Source organism: Saccostrea cucullata, unplaced genomic scaffold, assembly GCF_032062105.1.
Source record: "Saccostrea cucullata isolate Sc308-1 unplaced genomic scaffold, CSIRO_AGI_Scuc_v1 ctg578, whole genome shotgun sequence".
In the NCBI taxonomy this organism is placed as follows: domain Eukaryota; kingdom Metazoa; phylum Mollusca; class Bivalvia; order Ostreida; family Ostreidae; genus Saccostrea; species Saccostrea cuccullata.
In genome coordinates, this window is record NW_026932815.1 from 518849 (window position 1) to 539437 (window position 20589).

The 20589-nt window shown below is 34.5% G+C and overlaps 1 protein-coding gene across 2 annotated transcripts; it reads left to right on the top strand.

Moving 5' to 3' along the window:
* On the top strand, window positions 1–18443 carry LOC134236243 (poly(A) polymerase type 3-like). 2 transcript variants are annotated; one of them, XM_062718419.1, is made up of 22 exons: window positions 1–127; window positions 425–584; window positions 4221–4287; window positions 4613–4697; window positions 4789–4898; window positions 5150–5203; window positions 6506–6617; window positions 6866–6955; window positions 7197–7335; window positions 7522–7603; window positions 8042–8162; window positions 8386–8470; window positions 10478–10531; window positions 10632–10742; window positions 11225–11334; window positions 13236–13305; window positions 13435–13501; window positions 14007–14282; window positions 14424–14543; window positions 14851–14976; window positions 15683–15778; window positions 16100–18443. In XM_062718419.1, the coding sequence occupies exons 2-22, from the start codon at window positions 433–435 to the stop codon at window positions 16211–16213; spliced, it is 2241 nt and encodes a 746-aa protein (XP_062574403.1). In that variant the 5' UTR covers window positions 1–127; window positions 425–432; the 3' UTR covers window positions 16214–18443. The 2 variants fall into 2 exon arrangements, with proteins under 2 accessions (XP_062574403.1, XP_062574404.1); XM_062718420.1 differs by lacking the exon at window positions 14851–14976.
* Window positions 18444–20589: the final 2146 nt, after the last annotated feature.

The following is a 20589-nucleotide window of genomic DNA, read 5'->3' on the forward strand; positions in this document are numbered from 1 at the left end:
TCCGCCATATTTGAGAAAAAGAACGAAAATGATCGAAGACTCAAAACAAAGTAGATTCTTTCGACTTTTGTAAACACGTGATAATTACAAATCAGGGAATTAAGATTTTGTCAGTAAAGCCCTAAAGGTAAAGATTTAAAAGTATTTTAAAGATAATTTTAATGCCTATACTGGTAGTGGTGTTGATAAATCATTGAATGAACTGAATGCTGACTGTTGTTGAAATTAGCTAGTTACTGAAGGATATGATTCTGTTATTATTGATAATGAGAAATAAAATTGTTTTGTAAACTTTTCAGCGTTTAACTTGGAATAAAACATTGTTGCTAACCTGCTAACTTTTTTTCAAAGTTACTTTCCTGCTAAACATTCATAAAAATTAAAATTTTTCATAGAAAACCACGTTCGAATTTTTCTATTTTAGTTGTAGTCATGTCATTAGAACAAACTAAAAGCTATCCAGGGATCACATCCCCGATTAGTTTGGAGGGACCAAAACCACTGGACCTGAAACTCTCTGAAAAGCTAGAGGAAGCCATGAGACCACACGGAGTGTTTGAGAGTGAGGCAGAAATGTCTCATAGGTAATTTATCTACATGAACCAGTGTCATTTTAAAATAACAGAGACTCGCAACTCAGCCAGAGGTTTACTTGCCAAAAGATGTCTCATTTGTGACAATTAATTGGTTTTATATTTGATCTAAAGTCATACATGTTAACCTATTGTGATGAAAAAGAGGGAGATTCAGACCTCAAAAGCGGTAGCATTGCGCGCGTGTTGTTTAACGCTTGGATTATCGATATCTTTCATGTAATATACATGTATATTATAAGCCTTAAATGAAATCAGGTACCTACACTTATTAATCTTAAATAGCAACAGCAAAGAAGAAGACAGAAACACCTTAAGTTTGACATAAATTTTACAAATTCAAATATTTTTTATGCTCATCATTTTGCTTGGATTGGCTGCTTTACTTAGCCTTTTGAAGAGTGATCTTTGCTGATATAGCCTAGAAGCAATAAAATGTTCATTCAGTTTTTAAACAAAACAATTGATGACATGGTTTAATCTAGATCTAAAACAAGTTCCTATCTTTCGTTATATAAATCAGATTTCCCGCGATGATCGAAAACGAAAGTAGAGATGTGCCACATGGCTTGGTCAATCGTGTGATTTCTATTGACTTTATTGATAAAGTTGTGAGCTTCTGTGCTTTTAAAGACGATGTCAAATGTTTTAATCTAATTCTTAAAAGCTGTATCTCCTTTTTCATGGCAGGGATGTTGATTAATTTATCGTAACCAATGTAATCACTGGTAGTCTTGTGTTGTTGTCGTTGTCAAATCCGTGCTTGAAATCTATGTACAAAAAAGCGTTTGTATGATTCCGAATCAAATCACGCGATATAGCGAGATTTTATGAGATTGGCAATGGATACCCAAGCGAACCAAAAATACTTCAGACGCAGTTTTTGTAGAAAAGCGGTAGATTTCTGAATTAAATCGGTAGGCGGGAGATGGAGTGAAAAAGCGGTAGTCCCGCCTAAATCGGGAGAGTTAACATGTATGCTAAAGTTGACTTAAAATTTCATCTTATATACTTGAGGGCATGACTGATCTTTGTTCTTTAGCTCTTCTGAGCCAAAGGCTCAAAGAGCTAATGCTATGCCCATTTGTGCGTCGTGCGGTGTGCATTAAATTTTTAGAATATGGGCCGTAACTCAAGAACCCCTTGGCCAATCATTGTCAAATTTGTCATGGGGTATCCTTGGCTTAAGGGCTACTATTTATACTAAAACTAGGGGTGGGACCCTAAAAAAGGGGAGAATCAGGAAAATAAAACCCAAAGTACTTGTTGTTAAAAAATCTTCTTCTCCAGAACTTCCAGGCAGATTTTCACCAAACTTACATACAAGGGTCAGGATATGTTGAAGATTAGAAATTGTTCAAGGCATGACCCTGGGGCAAAGGGCATGGTCTCAAGGTCACTTCAAAGTTGATCAAAATTTACACATAATAAAAACATTGTTATAGATAGTTTTTGATGGACCTAATTTTAGCAAAAGTTATCTCCCGTTGGTCGCCATATTGGAGGTCAACTCGGTGAGTTTTCCTCATTGTCTTACCAAGTTTAAGAAAACATAGCAGAAATATTTGGTGGAAAATCTTTATTAAATTTTTTTTTTAAATAAAGGAGGCTTCCAAAAAATTATATACTTCAGAAAAATAATGATTCCTAATTCAAAATCGCAAATATAAAAATTTAAAATTGGTTGAACAATGAAGCAATATGAGCATTTGGACCTCCAGTATGGCTGCCAATGGGAGGTAACTTTTGCTAAATTTAGGTCAAGTGAAAACCATCTAATTTTGCCTACTTTAAAGACTAGGATCATCAAATTTGTAAGTTGATGCATCTTAGGACTTCACATCATGTTGACACAAAAATAGGTCACGGTGACCTACTTTTTGAATTTTTCGAGATTTTGTTTTCAAATTGATTTGGAGGCATATTTTGGACACTTTAAGTCCTATGATCCTCAAACTTTGTCAGTTCATGCATCTTGGGTCCTAGAATAACATCACCTTAAAAGTAGGTCACCGTGACCTACTTTTTCAGACACTGAGAGGTTTAGAACCATGAAATCTTGTAAGTTGATGCATCTTGGGGCCTTAAAACATATTTTTGAAAAAGTAGGTCACTGTGACCTACTTTTTGAATTTTGCGGGCATTTGTTTTCAAATTGTTTAAAAGGCATATTTTGAATACTTTCAGACCTATGATCATCAAACTTTGTCTGTTGATGCATTTTAGGTCTTCAGAAAATGTCGCCCAAAAAGGAGGTCAAGGTGACCTACTTTTGATATTTTATGGCTATATTTAAGTATCTTAGGTACTTATTGGCTTAGAATCATCAAACTTTGTCAGTTGATGCGTATTGGATCTTCAGAAAATGTCAACCAAAAAGTAAGTCACTGTGACCTACTTTTGACATTTTATGGCTATATTTATCTTATGTACTTATTGGCTTGAATCATCAAACTTTGTCAGTTGATGCAACTTGGGTTTGTGGAGAACGTCAACCTAAAATTAGGTCACGGTGACCTAGTTTTGAATTTTTATGGCTATATTTAAGTATCTTAGGTACTTACTGGCTTAGAATCATCAAACTTTGTCAGTTGATGCAACTTGGGTTTAGGGAGAACATTGACCAAAAAGTAGGTCACAGTGACCTAGTTAAGAATTTTATGGCTATATTTAAATATCCCAGGTACTTATTGGCCTAGAATTGTTAAACTTTGCCAGTTGAGACATCTTGGTTTTTCTGAGAATGTTGACCATAACGTAGGTCACAGTGACCTACTTTTGAATATTTCAGGTACTTATTGGCTTAGAATCATCAATCTTCGTCAATTTATGCATCATGATTCCTCAGAAAATTTTAAAATCAAAAAGTAGGTCACCATGACCTACTTATGGTATTTTATAGCTATACTGAAATTATCAAATATCTTCAGCCCTAACTGGGTAAGAATCATCAAACTTTGTCAGTTCGTGCATCTTGGAATACTTAGAGTTAGAGACTTCAAATAGAAGGGATAGATTGTACAATTTATCAGGAGAGCAATTCAAGGCCCTTGGGCCTCTTGTTATTTATAAATTTATAGAGGAAAGTCCAAAAACAAATGCTTGTATGTATACTGTATACAGGGGAATTTTCGCCCTCGTTTTGTTTTCGCCCCTTTCTCCCTATCCTCATTCACGCAAATTTAAAAACGGGGTGAATTCAAATAATACAGCATAATTTCTTAACAAAACTATGACTGGGCGAATTTAAAACGGGGCTTAGTTGTTTGCAAATGTGAAAGGGCGAAAATAACACGGGGCGAAAAGAACCCTGTATACAGGATACCAAAAAGCATAAGATGATAATCCAGTGATGATTTGGTTGATACAGCATAAGTTATTCATATTTGATGATTTCTAGAACATTATAATAAAGACTGTTTCCTTTTTTTGCTAATAAAAAAGAATATATTTTGTTAATAAAAAAGAATATCATATATAAGCATATATTTAATATAGATCTTTGCACTTAAACCATATGTTTATATGAGAGCAAAATTTCACTTTTATAGTCTTAAGACTTTTTTTTTTTTTTTACATGACGCACTTTAACACATTTAATAATGTAAGCTTATTCCCTTCAAACAGAATGGAAGTATTACACAAAATCAATACACTGGTCCGAGATTGGATTAAGGACGTCAGCAGACAAAAGGTATAGCTATGTTAATGTAATTAACAAATTAAAAATGATATTCTGATCATCAACATGGCACAGGGCAGGCAGGACAGAATTACTTAAAATGTAATCAATTTATGATCAATTACTTACAGGAATTCTGTGTTATCAATTATACATGTAATAAAAGTTATATTTAAAGAAAGTATCATAATACATGTTATACTGCTTGACTATCATGATATGTATTTATTACTTCAAGAAAAGACCATGGATTCACAATTAATATTCCTATAAAAGTTATGTATTCATCTCCAAAAATTACACTTCTCTTTAAAAATTCCATTTATTTTGTACACAGAATAATTATCCAGAAGACAAAATTGATGCTTTTGGTGGCAAGGTGTGCACATTTGGTTCTTACAGACTTGGAGTTCATACAAAAGGTAAAGATCATATACAAGTACAATGTAATATACACTTTGTTTATTATTATTGCAAATTACTTGGTAAATCAGACCTCTTTTTTTGTGGTAGGTGCTGATATAGATACTTTGTGTGTTGCGCCAAGACATGTTGAAAGGACAGACTTTTTCACCTCATTCTTTGAAATTTTGAAGAATACCCCAGAAGTCAAAGACTTGAGAGTGAGTTTTTTAATAAATGACTAGTCTTTAGAGGAGCACCAATCTTAATGCCATGGCAGATTGAAAATAACTGTTTTTCATTTAAATTGATTTAAAACGAGTATTTTGACAAGGACTAGGTGAAAATATTGAAAAAGAGGAATATGGATTGTGTGAATTTATTCAAGTTTTTAAGTACAAATTTGATTATGGGATTGGCCATTTGTTACAATTATCAATAAATAAACTAATGTATACAATGTTTTCTTCAGGCGGTAGAAGAGGCCTTTGTCCCAGTCATTAAGATGACTTTTGATGGCATTGAGGTAAACACAAAGACTATATTTAGAATGTTCCCAAATATTTATTTCACAGAATTCAACAAGCAATTAACAGGGTTTTTTTAAAACAAGTTTTTTAACCAGTCATTAAAATTGTCTGATTGATTTTGATGATAGCATGGAGTACGAGGGTTGTTAGAAAAGTTCGCGGACACATTGAATTACGGAAAATCTATTGTGTACTGTGAAGTATGACCTATGTCTTAATTAATTCCTACATTTTGTTTATTTGCATGTAAAAAATCAAGTCCATTTACTACAATTTTGAAAATTTACAACGATTTTTACTATGAGATCATGGGATTCACGGAGCAATCACTTGACGTAAGGCGTCGTGACAGCCAGATTTCAACCCGTTAAGCTTTGTCGCAGTTCATTAAATCTTTGATTTTTTCCATATTTTTCTTATCTTTTTTTCTACTCTAAATTTGAATATCTAGGAACACATGTTACTTTTCTACTATAATGTTTTTTGAACTGATTTGGTAATTATTGAGATCTTTGGGAAAGAAGTCTATTTAGTTAATCGATCAGGTATGGAAACTATGCAAAACCATAAAGGCACAACGTCCATGCAATAAAGGGGTATTGAAGTATCGATGGGGTTAATCATTCAAAATGTTAATCCTTACATTCTTATAAAGCTACAACCATTTGAAAACTTTTGTCCTTTGTATGTGTAGGAAATTCCCGGCAGCATCTTGCACATTTTAATTTCTTATTAGACATTTTCCTGTCTGCATACATAATTTTTACGTAGCGCAGTGCTCCATGACGCTCAATGACGTTCCGATTTTTGGCTGTGTTTTTATGCGTTGATTATTTATAAATGGCTATAAAACAGTCATATACCCTCCAATTTGATCCAAAATTTCTCCCAGTGATGTTTCATGAATACTTTTGCGACAGGTAAAATATCACAAATCTCTTTGCGCTACAATTGTGCAATTTTTAATTTTAATAAAGAGTTTATGTGATGTAAACGTGCCAAAATGTAGCATGCTCCGTGAAGCAAGATTTATCAAAATAAAACAGCTGTATATTTTTCAGTTAGCACCGGAGAGCACCAAAGTTTTGTATATATATTGGAAAATAGGTTAAGATTTTATCTGAAAAGTTTGACTGGTTTCGTGAAAATAGCGCGCTCACAATAGAACTTGTCCGCGAACTTTTCTAACACCCCTCGTATGTTTAAAGAAATTCCATCTCTGAACTCGAGGGGGGGGATGTAAAAGTTAATTTAAAACCCAGACAATAACTGACTGATCTGATTAATGATCTTTTCAGCTTGACATGTTGTTTGCCAGGCTTGCTCTGCCACAGATTCCAGAGGACATTGATCTTAGAGACGAAAGTATGCTCAAAAACCTCAATGAAAAATGTGTCCGAAGTCTGAACGGTCAGTATGTTGTCTAACAACTTTGATGGATTATTTTAGATTAAACTTTATATTGACTTTGATATTTAAGAAAAAAATGGATATGTCAAAATGAGTTGAAAGTCTCACTCAATCTTTTTTTTTTTTATTTAACATGGATATCTTGAAGTTTTTTTTACAGTTGCATTGAGTTCAAGAGATGAAGTTTGACTGTGCTTGTACATGTTTTTATCAGCTGTTTTTTCATAGTGTCTGTTTATTAATTTCAGGGTGTAGAGTAACTGATGAGATATTGCATCTTGTACCAAACAAGCACAGCTTTAGAATGGCACTGAGAGCGGTAAAGCTTTGGGCTAAAAGTAAGTCATCCACTGTATTGACTTCTGTTCTATTTTGAAGTCATCTAACTTAACTGAGGTAAACCAGTACAATTTAATTCTATTAAACAGTGGTTGAACTTCTTCAGATTCAAATTATGATCGTCTTATAGACTAGAAAAGGCACCAAGCTTGTTTGATTGGGGGTGACTAATGAATTAAATAATAAAAAAGATTATGAACTGAGACTTTATGTTGACATGATTTTACTTGTGTGTTCTAGAGAAGGGTATATACTCCAATGCTGTGGGATTCTTGGGTGGTGTCTCCTGGGCCATGCTGGTGGCCCGAGTCTGTCAGCTGTACCCTAATGCAGCTCCCGCTACTCTACTGCACAAATTCTTCATGATCATCCATAAATGGTAAAAGAAATCTTGTGTTATGTTAACTTGGTTACTGAATTAAACAGTATTCGAATTATGTTTGTGAGAATTCATTTAAAATCATATTTAAATAAAAAAATAAATTAAGTATGTGGCTTGATGCATAAAGTTTCTAAACAGTGTAATGATTTTCTCTCAAAAATATACATATTATGAATTTTGCAGGGAATGGCCTCAGCCTGTGTTATTAAAACCCCTACAGCATGAGAACAAATACAATCTCTCATTTCCTGTTTGGGACCCCAGAGTGAGTATATCTAACAAATACAACCTTTCATTTCCTGTGTGGGACCCCAGAGTGAGTATGTCTAACAAATACAATCTCTCATTTCCTGTTTGGGACCCCAGAGTGAGTATATCTAACAAATACAACCATTCATTTCCTGTGTGGGACCCCAGAGTGAGTATATCTAACAAATACAACCTCTCATTTCCTCTGTGGGTCCCCAGAGTGGGTATATCTAAGGAGTTCTCCATAGATGTTAATTGATCCAGTAGTACAGTTGTCTGGATGTTATAAAGTTTAGTAAAATAAAGTAATGTATACAATCCCAGCTTAAAAGTAGATTACATTCAGATCAAAATAAACTACTGAGTATTCCATTTTTAAATGGCTTTGGATATGGTTTGGGAATAGAGACTAATAGTAAGTAGAGTTGATTTAAGTTTTGTCTTCTTGTAACAGGTAAACACGTCAGACAGATTTCATCTGATGCCCATCATCACCCCCGCCTACCCCCAACAGAACTCCACCTTTAATGTCACCCTTTCCACACGCAGTATCATGACAGAGGAGCTCAAAGGCGGTGAGAACATTCACACATCTCATTACCTGTACAGTCTAGGAGGATTTATAATTGTAGTTCTCTAGCTTTTAGGGATTGTTAAAGTTCAACCAATGAAAATGTCTAAAAAATAGAGTGAAAAAATATAATTGCAATGGAATTAAACTTAGGAACAGTATTTAAACAATGAACAGTTTGGTACGTGAAGAAAATCAGTCTTATTAAATGTTGATTTCATTTACAGGGCTAGAGATTGTTAGTAAAATTTATGAGAATAAAGATGGCTGGAGCACACTTTTTGAGCCCTCCAACTTTTTCCAGAAGTACAAGTATGTTGAATTTATTGTCAACTCTTTAAATTGTTCAAATGCATTTCAATCGTCATAAGTTCATGAAGGATAATCAATAAGAAATAGAGGTAAATTAAGGTTAAGGCACTAGTTGGTTCTTTGATTAAAGAAAGATTCATCATATTCAGTCTGTATAATCATTTTTAGCTCTCCTGAGCTGAAAGCTCAAGTGAGCTTTTCTGATCACATTTTGTCAGGCGTCCGTCTGTCTGTCTGTAAACTTTTCACATTTTTGACTTCTTCTCAAGAACCGCTGGGCCAATTTCAACCAAACTTGCCACAAAGTATCCTTGGGTGAAGGGGATTCAAGTTTGTTCAAATGAAGGGCCACGCCCTCATTCAAGGGGAGATAATTGGGAATTCATGAAAATTTGGTGGTATGCTTTAAAAATCTTCTCCTCAAGAACCACTGTGCCAGGAAAGATGAAACTTATGGGGAAACATCCACAGGTAGTGTAGATTCAAGTTTGTTCAATTCATGACCCCCGGGGGTAGGGCGGGGCCAAAATGGCCGACCAAAGTTTTACATAGAAATATATAGAAAAAATTCTTTAAAAATCTTCTTCTCAAGAATGACAAAGCCATAATTCATCATATTTATATGGAAACATCCTCAGGTAGTGTAGATTCAAGTTTGTTCAAATCATGACCCCCAGGGGTAGGGCGGGGCCAAAATGGCCGACCAAAGTTTTACATAGAAATATATAGGGAAATTCTTTAAAAATCTTCTTCTCAAGAATAGCTAAGCCATAATTGATCATATTTATATGGAAGCATCCTCAGGTAGTCTAGATTCAAGTTTGTTCAAATCATGACCCCCGGGGGTAGGGCGGGGCCACAATGGCCGACCAAAGTGTTACATAGAAATATATAGGAAAATTCTTTAAAAATCTTCTTCTCAAGAATAGCCTAGCCAAGATTGATCATATTTACATGGAAGCATGTTCAAGTAGTGTAGATTCAAGTTTGTTCAAATCATGACCCCGGGGGTAGGGCGGGGCCAAAATGGCCGACCAAAGTTTTACATAGAAATATATAGGAAAATTCTTTAAAAATCTTCTTCTCAAGAATAGCCTAACAATAATTGATCATATTTATATGGAAAAAGCCATTTTCCTACCCTTAGGTAGTGTAGATTCAAATTTGTTCTTATAAAGTGTGCATTTTTTGACAGACCCGGGGGTAGGGCAGGGCCACACTGGCCGACCAAAGTGTTACATAGAAATATATAGGAAAATTCTTTAAAAATCTTCTTCTCATGAACAGCCAAGCCATAATTGAACATTTTTATATGGAAGCATCCTCAAGTAGTGTAGATTCAAGTTTGTTCAAATCATAACCCCCGGGGGTAGGGCGAGGCCAAAATGGCCGACCAAAGTGTTACATAGAAATATATAGGGAAATTCTTTAAAAATCTTCTTCTCAAGAATAGCCAAGCCATGATTGATCATATTTATAGGGAAGCATCCTCAGGTAGTGTAAATTCAAGTTGGTTCAAATCATGATCCCGGGGGGTAGGGCGGGGCCACAATGGCCGACCAAAGGTGCTCAGGTGAGCGATGTGGCCCATGGGCCTCTTGTAAAGATATATACAGTGGAGCCTCATTTATCCGGACGCTTTGGTTCCCAGTCAATTTGTCCGGATATGTGAAGCATCCGGATATCTGAATCACCAATTAAACAAGACAAAGTAACATTTAAAAATTTCGTTCCGATGAAAAATCGTCCGGATACTGAAGCATCCGGATATCTGGCGTCCGGATATCTGAAGGTCCACTGTATAGGAAAATTCTTTAAAATCATTTTCTAAAAAATAGCAAATCCATGATTGGTCATGGGACTACTTTTGGATTTAAACTTTACAGTAAAAAGCCATTTTCTACTTTTTCCTACCCTTAGTGCTCAGGTGAGTGATGTGGCCCATGGGCCTCTTGTTATTTTTAGTAGTAATTCATTCTTATAAAGTGTGCATTTTTTGTATTACAGACACTATATAGTTTTAACAGCAAGTGCTCTGGAGGAGGAGCACTATTTAGAGTGGTAAGCCAAGATATTCTGACTTATTGTTTATCTAGCTGTTTTTCAATTATTTAGGATTCATAAATCTGATTGTCATTAATCTCACTTCACATTTTCACAGGAATGGCTATGTGGAATCAAAAATCCGATTACTGGTGGGGAATCTAGAGAGGAACCCATGTATAAAACTGGCACACGTAAACCCCTCCCCACTAGGTCCACTAAATGAGAGGTTAGTATATGTACAGTCAGTATAAAACTGGTACATGTAAACCCCTCCCCACTAGGTCCACTAAATGAGAGGTTAGTATATGTACAGTCAGTATAAAACTGGTACATGTAAACCCCTCCCCCACTAGGTCCACTAAATGAGAGGTTAGTATATGTACAGTCAGTATACATGTTAAAACCTACGGAGGCATTGAACAGGCAGTTTAGTAGAAAAATAAGTAGTAACACCCCTCCCCACTAGGTCCACTAGATGAGAGGTTAGTATATGTACAGTCAGTATACATGTAAACCCCTCCCCACTAGGTCCACTAAATGAGAGGTTAGTATAGGGAAGGGCCAGAGTAAAAGTTCAGTCATCTTGTTAAGCACATGTATTTGTTCTGAAAAGCTTAAGGTTTACTCTGTTATTGCGTGTATGACAGTGAAATCAATTTTGCTATGAATTAGGCAGGTTCTGTATTTAATTATTTTTTATGATTTTAGTGATGGAAAACACTTATGCAGATGGTTCATTGGACTGACCTTTGTAAAAATTGAGAATCAGAACCAGAATGTCGACTTGACCTTTGACATACAGTCTTTTACAAACACAGGTAAGAGTTTATTTTACATAACAAAGAGGTAACTTGCTGAGAAATTCAGATAAGTATACATTGCATATAACGTAATTTACGGAATATAGGTCGATACTTTTTTTCTCAGAACCGCTGGGGTCACCCAATATACAGAATTTGACCTATTTAAGGCTCAAGTTTACGAAAAATGCCCCCAATCAGTAAAATTTACGTCAATTTCAATGCAAATTTGTGCCACTTTCGTAACTTTTTTGACCATTTTTCACAAAAAATTAATGCACCGGTAAACAATAAAATATTTATTCTATAGCTTTCTTACAAAATAAATTCCATTAATTATCCGTTGATGACAAAGGAAAACAACATTGCTTCATCTGTTAAATAATTCCTGAACGTATTGTCCATTAACATCATGCGCTATCCATCTTGTGAAGTTAGGAAGTTGCGATCATGTACTAAAAGTAAAACCGCAATCGTATCAAAATTTAAAATACGGAAATTTTTCACGATCACAACTGTAGTGTTTTTACCATCTATTAGTAGCGATAAATTGAAATAGTATAATACTAATATAATATTTTTTATTGTCTTATGTTTATTTAAATGTAAAATTAGTGAAATAATTTGTTGCCATTCAATTCCTAAATTTAATTACCAAAAAAAAACCGCTAGTCATTACTGTTTTTTTTTTTTAATTTTGATTAATTATAATACCGTTTTCTAACAGAATTTTAATTGTCTGACAGATAAAGGGATTTACACTTGCACGCAAAGGTGTTAACACCTGTGTTAGTTTAAATGCCTGTGGGGCATGATTAAGAAGCCCACGTGCTGTTATAGGGTATTAGTGTTACACATCATTGAACAAACAAAGCCGTGAAATTCATGTTGACAGTCAAATTGTGAATGTACTCTCAATTAAATATATAAATCAAACTTATAGAGTGTTAATATGATTTCAATTCTTTACTGTTGCTTGATATATACATTCAATGGTCATTTGCGTGTTTTAGCAAATCCCTGGAGAAGAAAACTAAAAATGGCGGACATCGAAGTAATTATCGTCCACCGGTAAATAATGTCTGAATAAAATTTATTAGGAATGTATCCAAGTTGTTCTGAAATCGGAATTACTATTTTTTGGTCTCGGGTATTTCCGGAATATAATTAAATAATAACATATTTACGTGTTATTTATACCTCTGATTTAACAACAGTGTGAAACTACGGAGGCATTGAACAGGCAGTTTGGAGAAAAATAAGTAGTTTTAACAACATTTTTTTAAAAAAACTTTATTTATATGCTGTACTCATTAAAATACCTGTTTATTTTCTTGATACGTTCATGTCACGGAATAACCGCTGTAATTTTAGGGGTTTACCTGTTCTGATACATTGTATCTGCGTAAGAATCTTTAGAAAATGGGAAACAAAGCCTCGTCCTATATAGTTAGTTCGTCCTATCTTAGAATTTTTCAAAAATTAAGGCTGAAAACAAGCCTTTCGACCTATATACCCCATCGACCTATAATCCCGAAATTACGGTACATATAGAACCAATGGATTACATCATTACAAATAATTAACTGGTAACTTGTATAAAGGTGTTTTTGCATTATTGTACTCTGCTTCCAAACACTGACAGACATTCCATTTTAGTTTGGGTCTGTATGAATGTACATGTGCATTTAGTTATTATGATAAGGTTACAAGAATGAAGTAGGATTCGATCTTTACGAAATGTCTAACTGAAATCTTTATTACTCTCTCCTAGTTTTTTGTCTCCGGAAACCTGTTAAAGATTAAGAAATTGTCTTTTAATATGTGATTTCCAAATCAAGAGAATTAGGATGAATTCATAACTGTTCTGCTAATTAAAATGTTTTTACTGGGTAATATCATAGATTTTTTCATTATAGTTCATAAACATGCATACCATATCAAACTCATGAAAGACGGAATGAAAGTAGAAATCAAACATGTAAAAAGGTGAGTTAAGTACTAAATAGTTTACACATGAATTTGTTTAACAGAGAGGTTGATGTTTAAAAGAGAGGTTGATGTTTAACAGAGAGGTTGATGGAATTAAAAACAAAACTGTCTATATTTATTTTACAGGAAGCAATTGGATCTCTATGTACCACAGAAAATATTACTACAGTGTAAAAGGGCAGCTGCAGCACAGGTATAGAGATGACTGTGGAATCATTCTAATTCTTGGGGGGGCAATGTATGTGGGGAGGTAAAAAAATTTTGGTTCATGGGGATGTAATTTTGGGTAACTCGTACATACAGAAGCTTCAATGAAATAATTGTTCTTAGGGATATAATTTTTATGGATAAGGGTGACCCACGAAGTCCTTGAACATTGCTCCCCCCCCACCCCCCCCACACAAGCATTGATGATTCTAAAGTAAATGTGAATATTGAAGGAAAAATCAGTAAACTTTGATATGTGCAGTGCACACTTGTATTCAGTTTGTATCCACCAATATTTCAAAAGATTTCTCTTGAAAATTGTGAGTACAGGAGAAAAAATGAGCTTCAGCCAAGAAAAGATTGGGAAGAATTGAGTTTGGTGCCAACATAACAACAATTATTCCAGTTCTTGCAAACATTTTATTCAGAGGAAATTCATAGGCTTTTAACTTTCAAAGCAGGAATATTTATTGAATTTAATTTGATTTTAGGAACACAGGAGTAGTATTGGCAGTGCCTCTAAATCAGAATCGGGTCTAACTCTTCATCATAGTAGGTCCGACACGGAACTGGTCCGGAGTAACTCCATGTCTGTGGATCTGTCAGAGGACCTAAGTCAGGACCCAGAATCCAGCCAGGATGTAGGTCACGACCCAGAGTCCAGCCGGGACATAGGTCACGACCCGGAATCCAGCCGGGACTCAGAGAAGTCCTCCAACTGTTCATCATCCACCAGTAAAGAGGCCATCAATGGGGATATACGCAAGGTAAAAGGAATTACTGTGTACATTTATTGAAAGAGGATATGGTTATGGGTGTTTTGTTGTCTGCTCAGAACTCTGTTCGATGTATTAATTATAGGTCTGGTCAGTGACACACATTGATATCTTTTTCTTCACTATTAACAGGTTGTATCAAACTCCCCTGTTCCCTCAGACAGCTCTATGCAGAGCCCTAATTCTAAACGGGAAGCCAGTCCCACAGGAAGCGAGAGTCCAGTCAAAAGGTCAAGGTCGCAGGATGAGCAGGTTTGATTTCAACTTTTTAAAAAAAAAAAAAAAAAAATCCCATCTATCCAGACACATTGATAATGTGGAAAGTGAAACAAGATTTAATCTTATATTCAGTATTGATCTGTTATTAAGCTGAATATTTTAAAAATAAGAAATTATGTCATGCACAACACTTTGTATAGTCTCAAAGATTACTTTTTACTTTAAAGAATCCATGGCATTGTGGACTTTAAATTCAGAACTGGGCCAAGAATCAAGGAAATGAACCAAAATTTGAGTTAGTTGAGGGATGGAATTATTTGTATTGTTTATGTTTTATCAGAATGTCTTGGGTTCACCAATGCACATAGACAACTCCGCTCTTAGTCCGTGTAGGAAAAGGGAAGGGTCACCCATCAGGCCACACTGTCAGGTCAAGCGGTCAAAATCAGAGGAGGACACCTGTCAGGTATCCTGGCCTGCTGATCATAACACTAACCGGACGGGCATTAAATAAGGGGGAATATGGCTCATGAATTTTCTTCTCTAACTTTATAGACAATATTGTGCATGCAGTAAGATTTTGTTGTAAGAGAACCATGCTTTCTGGTTGAGTCATGGGGTGTAAATAGAGTCTGATGTTTTTTGGCTTAAAATATTGGCAACAAGAAGATAGGATATTAAATGTATATAAGAAAAGAAATCAAAATCAAACCACAGTAGTCACTGCTTGATAAAGGCCTGTATACATATCTGTTAGTGTACTATTTTTAAACACATAATTTGCCCTTGCAATTTCTTCCATCTTTCTATATATTTCTTTGAAATTCTCTCCAGAATTATGCCAGTCTTCCATTATACTTATAGTTCCAATTCCTCAATTTAAATCAGTATTTTTTTCTTTTCATAGGCAATTACAAAGAGATTTACCAAGGGTAATTTGAAATGTACATGCCTGTCACTTATGACAGATGCATACTTATCAATCAACTAAAAGTGAATCTTGAATCTCCAGTCAATTTGTATGATTATTAAATAGTGCACCAACTAGCAAGGCATGGCTGCTCTTGAAGATTAGACCAAAGTGAAACTAGAACAATTTTTCCAGATATGAAATCCTTCATAATACCTGATCACCTTAATCAGCTGTGGTTGTTTTTTTTTATTTATTTAAGACTGCCGTAGAATCTCCCATGCACGTTGATGAAATCACACCCCTGAAACAGGACGAAGGCTCAGAAGTTAAAACTACCAAAATGGTGTCAAATCAGGTAAAATATTTCTTTAGTCATAGTGGAAAAATGATTTCTTTTCAAGTATAGCATACATAAAGTTCCTACTGGGTTTTTCAGTCAGTCTGTATTTTTCTTGCATTTTCTAACTGAATGCCTCAAAGTTTAATTCTTGGCTGCAACAAACAAATTGTCATTTTAATTGCCAAAATAAAAATAGAATCTGCTTTGGCAAATTCTTGTTTTCTGAAAATAAATATTTATTGAGGACCTATTTGCTTTTAAAAAGGAATGTATATTGATGTAAACAACTGTATGTAGAAAACTCCGCTAATCTCATCATCTTACACTGTATTTCAGCATGTGAAGAGACTACCTAGTGCAGATGTCCCGGACTTAATGAGTCCGCAGACCAATCAGAACTTACCCGTGCAGGTGATACCAAATAAAAACATCCGTCTCAAGCTGAAATGATTAAGTGACAACAGACAGGGGGCTAAGTTCCAGTGGCTGTAAGATTGGTCAGTTGTAAAGGAACTGATAAAGGTCGTAATAGTGCTATCCGTTGATTTCATTGTGAAACGAAAGTGCATTGAAAAGAATTAATGAAACAGCTGAGTTGCCAACAATAGTTACAGGTATATAAAGAGGAAATAGGAACTCAGAGTGTCAGAGAAGATATATTCTTCTGTTAAAAAGTGTGTTGTTGATTTTGTATGTCTTGTATGTAACGATAAAATCATTGTGAGTATGTGTGAGTTGTTGTACATTTCTGACATTCAATAAAATCATTTTGAAAGAAAAAACAGGGGTATGAAATCACTGTAAAGTATTCATTTAATAAGGTGTGATCCAGTTCATTTTGTATTTCATGATAGATTAAAGAGAGAACAAAAAATAGTTTTGATAAAAATCATTTGTATATTTTGGCATGCTGAACAGGTACATGTACATGTCATAAGTTAATCAGATTCTATGCTATAATAAGTGTGCAAGATCCATTTTTATTTTCTTTATGAGCCGGCTTCTTGTGTGTATATGCATCATCAAATGATATTTTATTTCATAAATGCCAAAGTCTCATTTGGGTTTTCATCATTTTACCTCTTTTTGTACATTTTCTCGTATTTTCTCCTCTGGTGGGATGGAGGAAGACCCATAGAGTACACATTTTTCAAATTTCAGGGCAACATGTATTATTTGAACTGGGTATTTTGATATAGCTCATGACATTGGTTCAGCATGTTTATTTTGAATTTCACTTAATGGATTAAGGTCATTGTCAAGTTTGTTACCTCTGCTTTCACTCGTTATTCCTCTCACTGTAATAATGAAACACTGTTACACATACAGCTCTTTTGCAGGTTTTAGCTCATCTCAATGAAGTCAGTATGATTTATGATTAGTGTAAGGTTCAGTGTCCGCATCAGAGTGCAAGATTCCAGAGCAAGTTTAAGTAACTATGAACCCTATGTTGTCCAAACTTGTATGAATGCATCTAGCTATTTCTAGACTTTCTTCAGATGCTGGATCTACATTTTATCTGTGATCCTAATTTAGACCAATCTTGCATGGATGATGATGCATTTTGGGATGCACACTTCCATGCCTACTTTGGATGCTGAATTTGACCTAGATTTTCCAGAAATATATTTTGGAGCATGTCCGTTACCAGAGAATTATAATCTCTACCTGGACCAAGCTTGCATTTATTATTTATACATCATCTGTAGATGCACACTACTACTCATGCTTTGGATGCTGGGTCTGAGCTAAGTTTTCCAGATGAGTTACTAGGTCAAAGTTTTTAGAGCAGGTCCATTATGTAGTAATTATTATAAGCTCTAAGTTGACCAAACCTTGTTGTATGATGCAGCTAAGGATGTTCACTACTAACATGCATCAGATGCTGGATTTTGCCTAATCTCATATGTGAATTAAAATTACAAATGTGATGCAGCTAGTGATGCTCACTAGCAAGCTTGCTTAGATTGTTGAATCTGACCTACATTATCCAGTTGAATGAGGGGGTAAGAATTTTTGGAACAGGTCTCATTTCTAAGTAGCTGTAAGCTTTATCTTGGCCAAACTTGCATGAATGATACATCCATAGAAGCACTCTACCAGACTTGCATCTGGCCAATACTTTTTTTATGAATGAATAATAAAAGTTTTTGTAACAAACCTATTCCCAATTAATTATAATAAATAAATGTATTTGTTGAGGCAAGCTTTAAAATCTATGTTGACCTATTTTAATATTAATGAGTTTTTGCATGAAAATGAATTTATGGAAAGAAGGACATTTACCATTATGAGATATGCATAAAATATTGATTTGTAAGTCTAGATAAGATGCTATTTGAGTGATTCTCTATGATTTGAATGAATTGTTGCAGAAAATCTTTTATATTGTAATAATTTCTTGACAAGTTGAAGTCACATCATCTTAAAGTTTACTTTTATTGTCATGATGTCTCCCATACCCATGTTCATAATGTCTGATGGGAAATTGTACTAAACATACTTTCATTTCAGTCACCATGCATTCATACAGTATCAGTTTTGAAAATGTCTGTGTAAATATTACAAAGCATGTACATAAAGTTCGTAATGGCATTTTATCTTGGTTATTTTTTGGGCCAGATTTAAAATGTAAATACTTTGTATATGATAGTAGAGACAAATAAAATATTTTACAAAACAGTACTTGTTGATGTTTATCAGAGTAGAATAGAGTAGTACATTTAAATGAATATTGATTCTGGAATCTTTAATAATTATAAGGGACTTGATTTTTTTTTTTTTTTTGTTGCTTACTAGTAGTTTGAATGCAGATACAATTTGAAATCAAACTTTCATAATCAGGAGGTCATTGTGACTGAGAAAATCTTTCCTTACTTATGTAGCAATAGACTAATCACATATTGGGATTTATGTCTACCAGTAGATTTGATGGGCATGCTCTAGGTATGAACAATTTCTAAAAACAAGGCAAGCTGTTGACAAACAAGTTGATTAAACAACAATATCAACATTTTCGTTTTAAGTCTTCATTTGCAAATTCTAGGGTCGATTTAATGACCTCGTCAGCAAATGCAAAATATTAACTCAAATCCATGCTAACTGATGTTTTTCAATAATGCTAATTGTTATGTCATAATTGTCTACGGATTTTCCCGTTTTCCCGATCATAATAAGGAGCACAAGGCGGGCATGTCCAGTCGGCAGGGGATGTTCATTCCTTCATGGCACATGATTGCAACTCTGAGGTCCATGTTTGCCCTGCTCCCGATCTTTATTGTTTAAATGCACTTCCTGTACTTGATTGCGGTAAGTTATTTCCTGGTTTCCTTCAGCTTTTAAAAACATTTTTTCTTCCATGTGTTGATAAATTACGTCGACATAAAAAAGTACTTCGAAGGCTGATATAAATAAATTGTAATGTCAACATGATTATTATGACATTATTATGTACACGTATGATGTCAGATTTACCGTTTGTGGTAATGGTATTTTTCTTAAACCACTCACCCCCCCCCGGCTTTTCATTTACCTATACTGCTTCCGATGTTTCTTTTTTGTTTTTCTGTTACTTTTCATCTTTCATCTTGGGTTACGTTAGTGTCATGTTATAAATTTTGAATTTACAAGGTGGGATTTATGTGGGGTTAGAAATAACAAATACAGTATAGGTTATTACTTCTAATTAACTTTTATATATAAGAAAAAACAGCTTTTATTCAGAATTTATAAATTGGGAAGCTCTTCACTGAATTTGCATACATAGACCGTTAATTTGCGCCCTATATAGGTTTGTCAACAAACAGTCTCTAATGACGATAGTTAGAGATTGCTCCCACGTATTTCATTACCACAGAAATGAATTTGCTATTTAAGTTTTCCATTCAAGTGTTTTAACCAGTCGTTTTCCAGCAGCCGTGTGCTCCGGAGATGAGTGGTCGATACAGAGCTTGGAGTGCCCTATATAAGCCCGGGGGAGGATTCCTAATTGATAGCTGATTGCTCAACCGTTTTCCTACTCATTCACTCAACACGAAACCTTATGGTGTTACTTCAGTTAATCTTTCCTCGTATAGCAGCCACAAAAAGCTATTTCATGTACTCTACCTATTCATTTCCTTTCTAGTTCTAAAAAAAAATTTTGCCGAAAAATATGCACCCGCGCCTGGATTCGAGAAGGTTTAACACTTTTCCCACCCGCCCCAACTCGATCACGCACAACCACACCCTTTTCTGAGATTTTTATCGAATTCCTAGAGCATGTTGCCTATATTCTAATAGCAAATGTTTTAATTTTTATTAGGGATTATAATTAAAGGTAATATTTTTATCAACATGGAGAGATCTTAGCAAAATTTATGATGGAACATGTACTTTTTAAAAATACAAAAAAAAAAATTATATGTACCAAAGTGTCTTAAATAAATAAATACATCGTTTTAAATGTGGAAAGAGTGTGTTCATGAATACCAAAGAAGTATGTGTAGGTTATTTAACAAAATAGGCCATGTCCCCAAATATGATCACGATTTCTTTCTTTTCTTTCTCTCTTTTTTTTCAATTTAAAAAATCCTCATTTTTATTCAATTACCTATTATCTCAAAATCGTTCCATTGATCTCATTTACGCGAGTTAAGAAAATAACCTTTTTTCGCGTTTATATAACGTGAACTTTCGCGAATAAACGCGTTACTTTCATGGTGCAGTGAAATCTGTGTAATCAGACACATGTGTAATCACACTGTGAATTCCGACGTTTAAATGTGCTCCCATTTTACTATTTTCCATGTTTCTCTACACTAGTTCGTTAAAAATCACGCCAGAGA

What these genes read in the sequence shown, in the direction of transcription:
- LOC134236243 (XM_062718419.1), top strand. Translation starts at nt 433, where the DNA reads ATGTCATTAGAACAAACTAAAAGCTATCCAGGGATCACATCCCCGATT. An exon ending in TCAATGGGGATATACGCAAG is followed by an intron (nt 14,283 to 14,423) that starts GTAAAAGGAATT and finishes CACTATTAACAG; the next exon opens with GTTGTATCAAACTCCCCTGT. An exon ending in CCAAAATGGTGTCAAATCAG is followed by an intron (nt 15,779 to 16,099) that starts GTAAAATATTTC and finishes ACTGTATTTCAG; the next exon opens with CATGTGAAGAGACTACCTAG.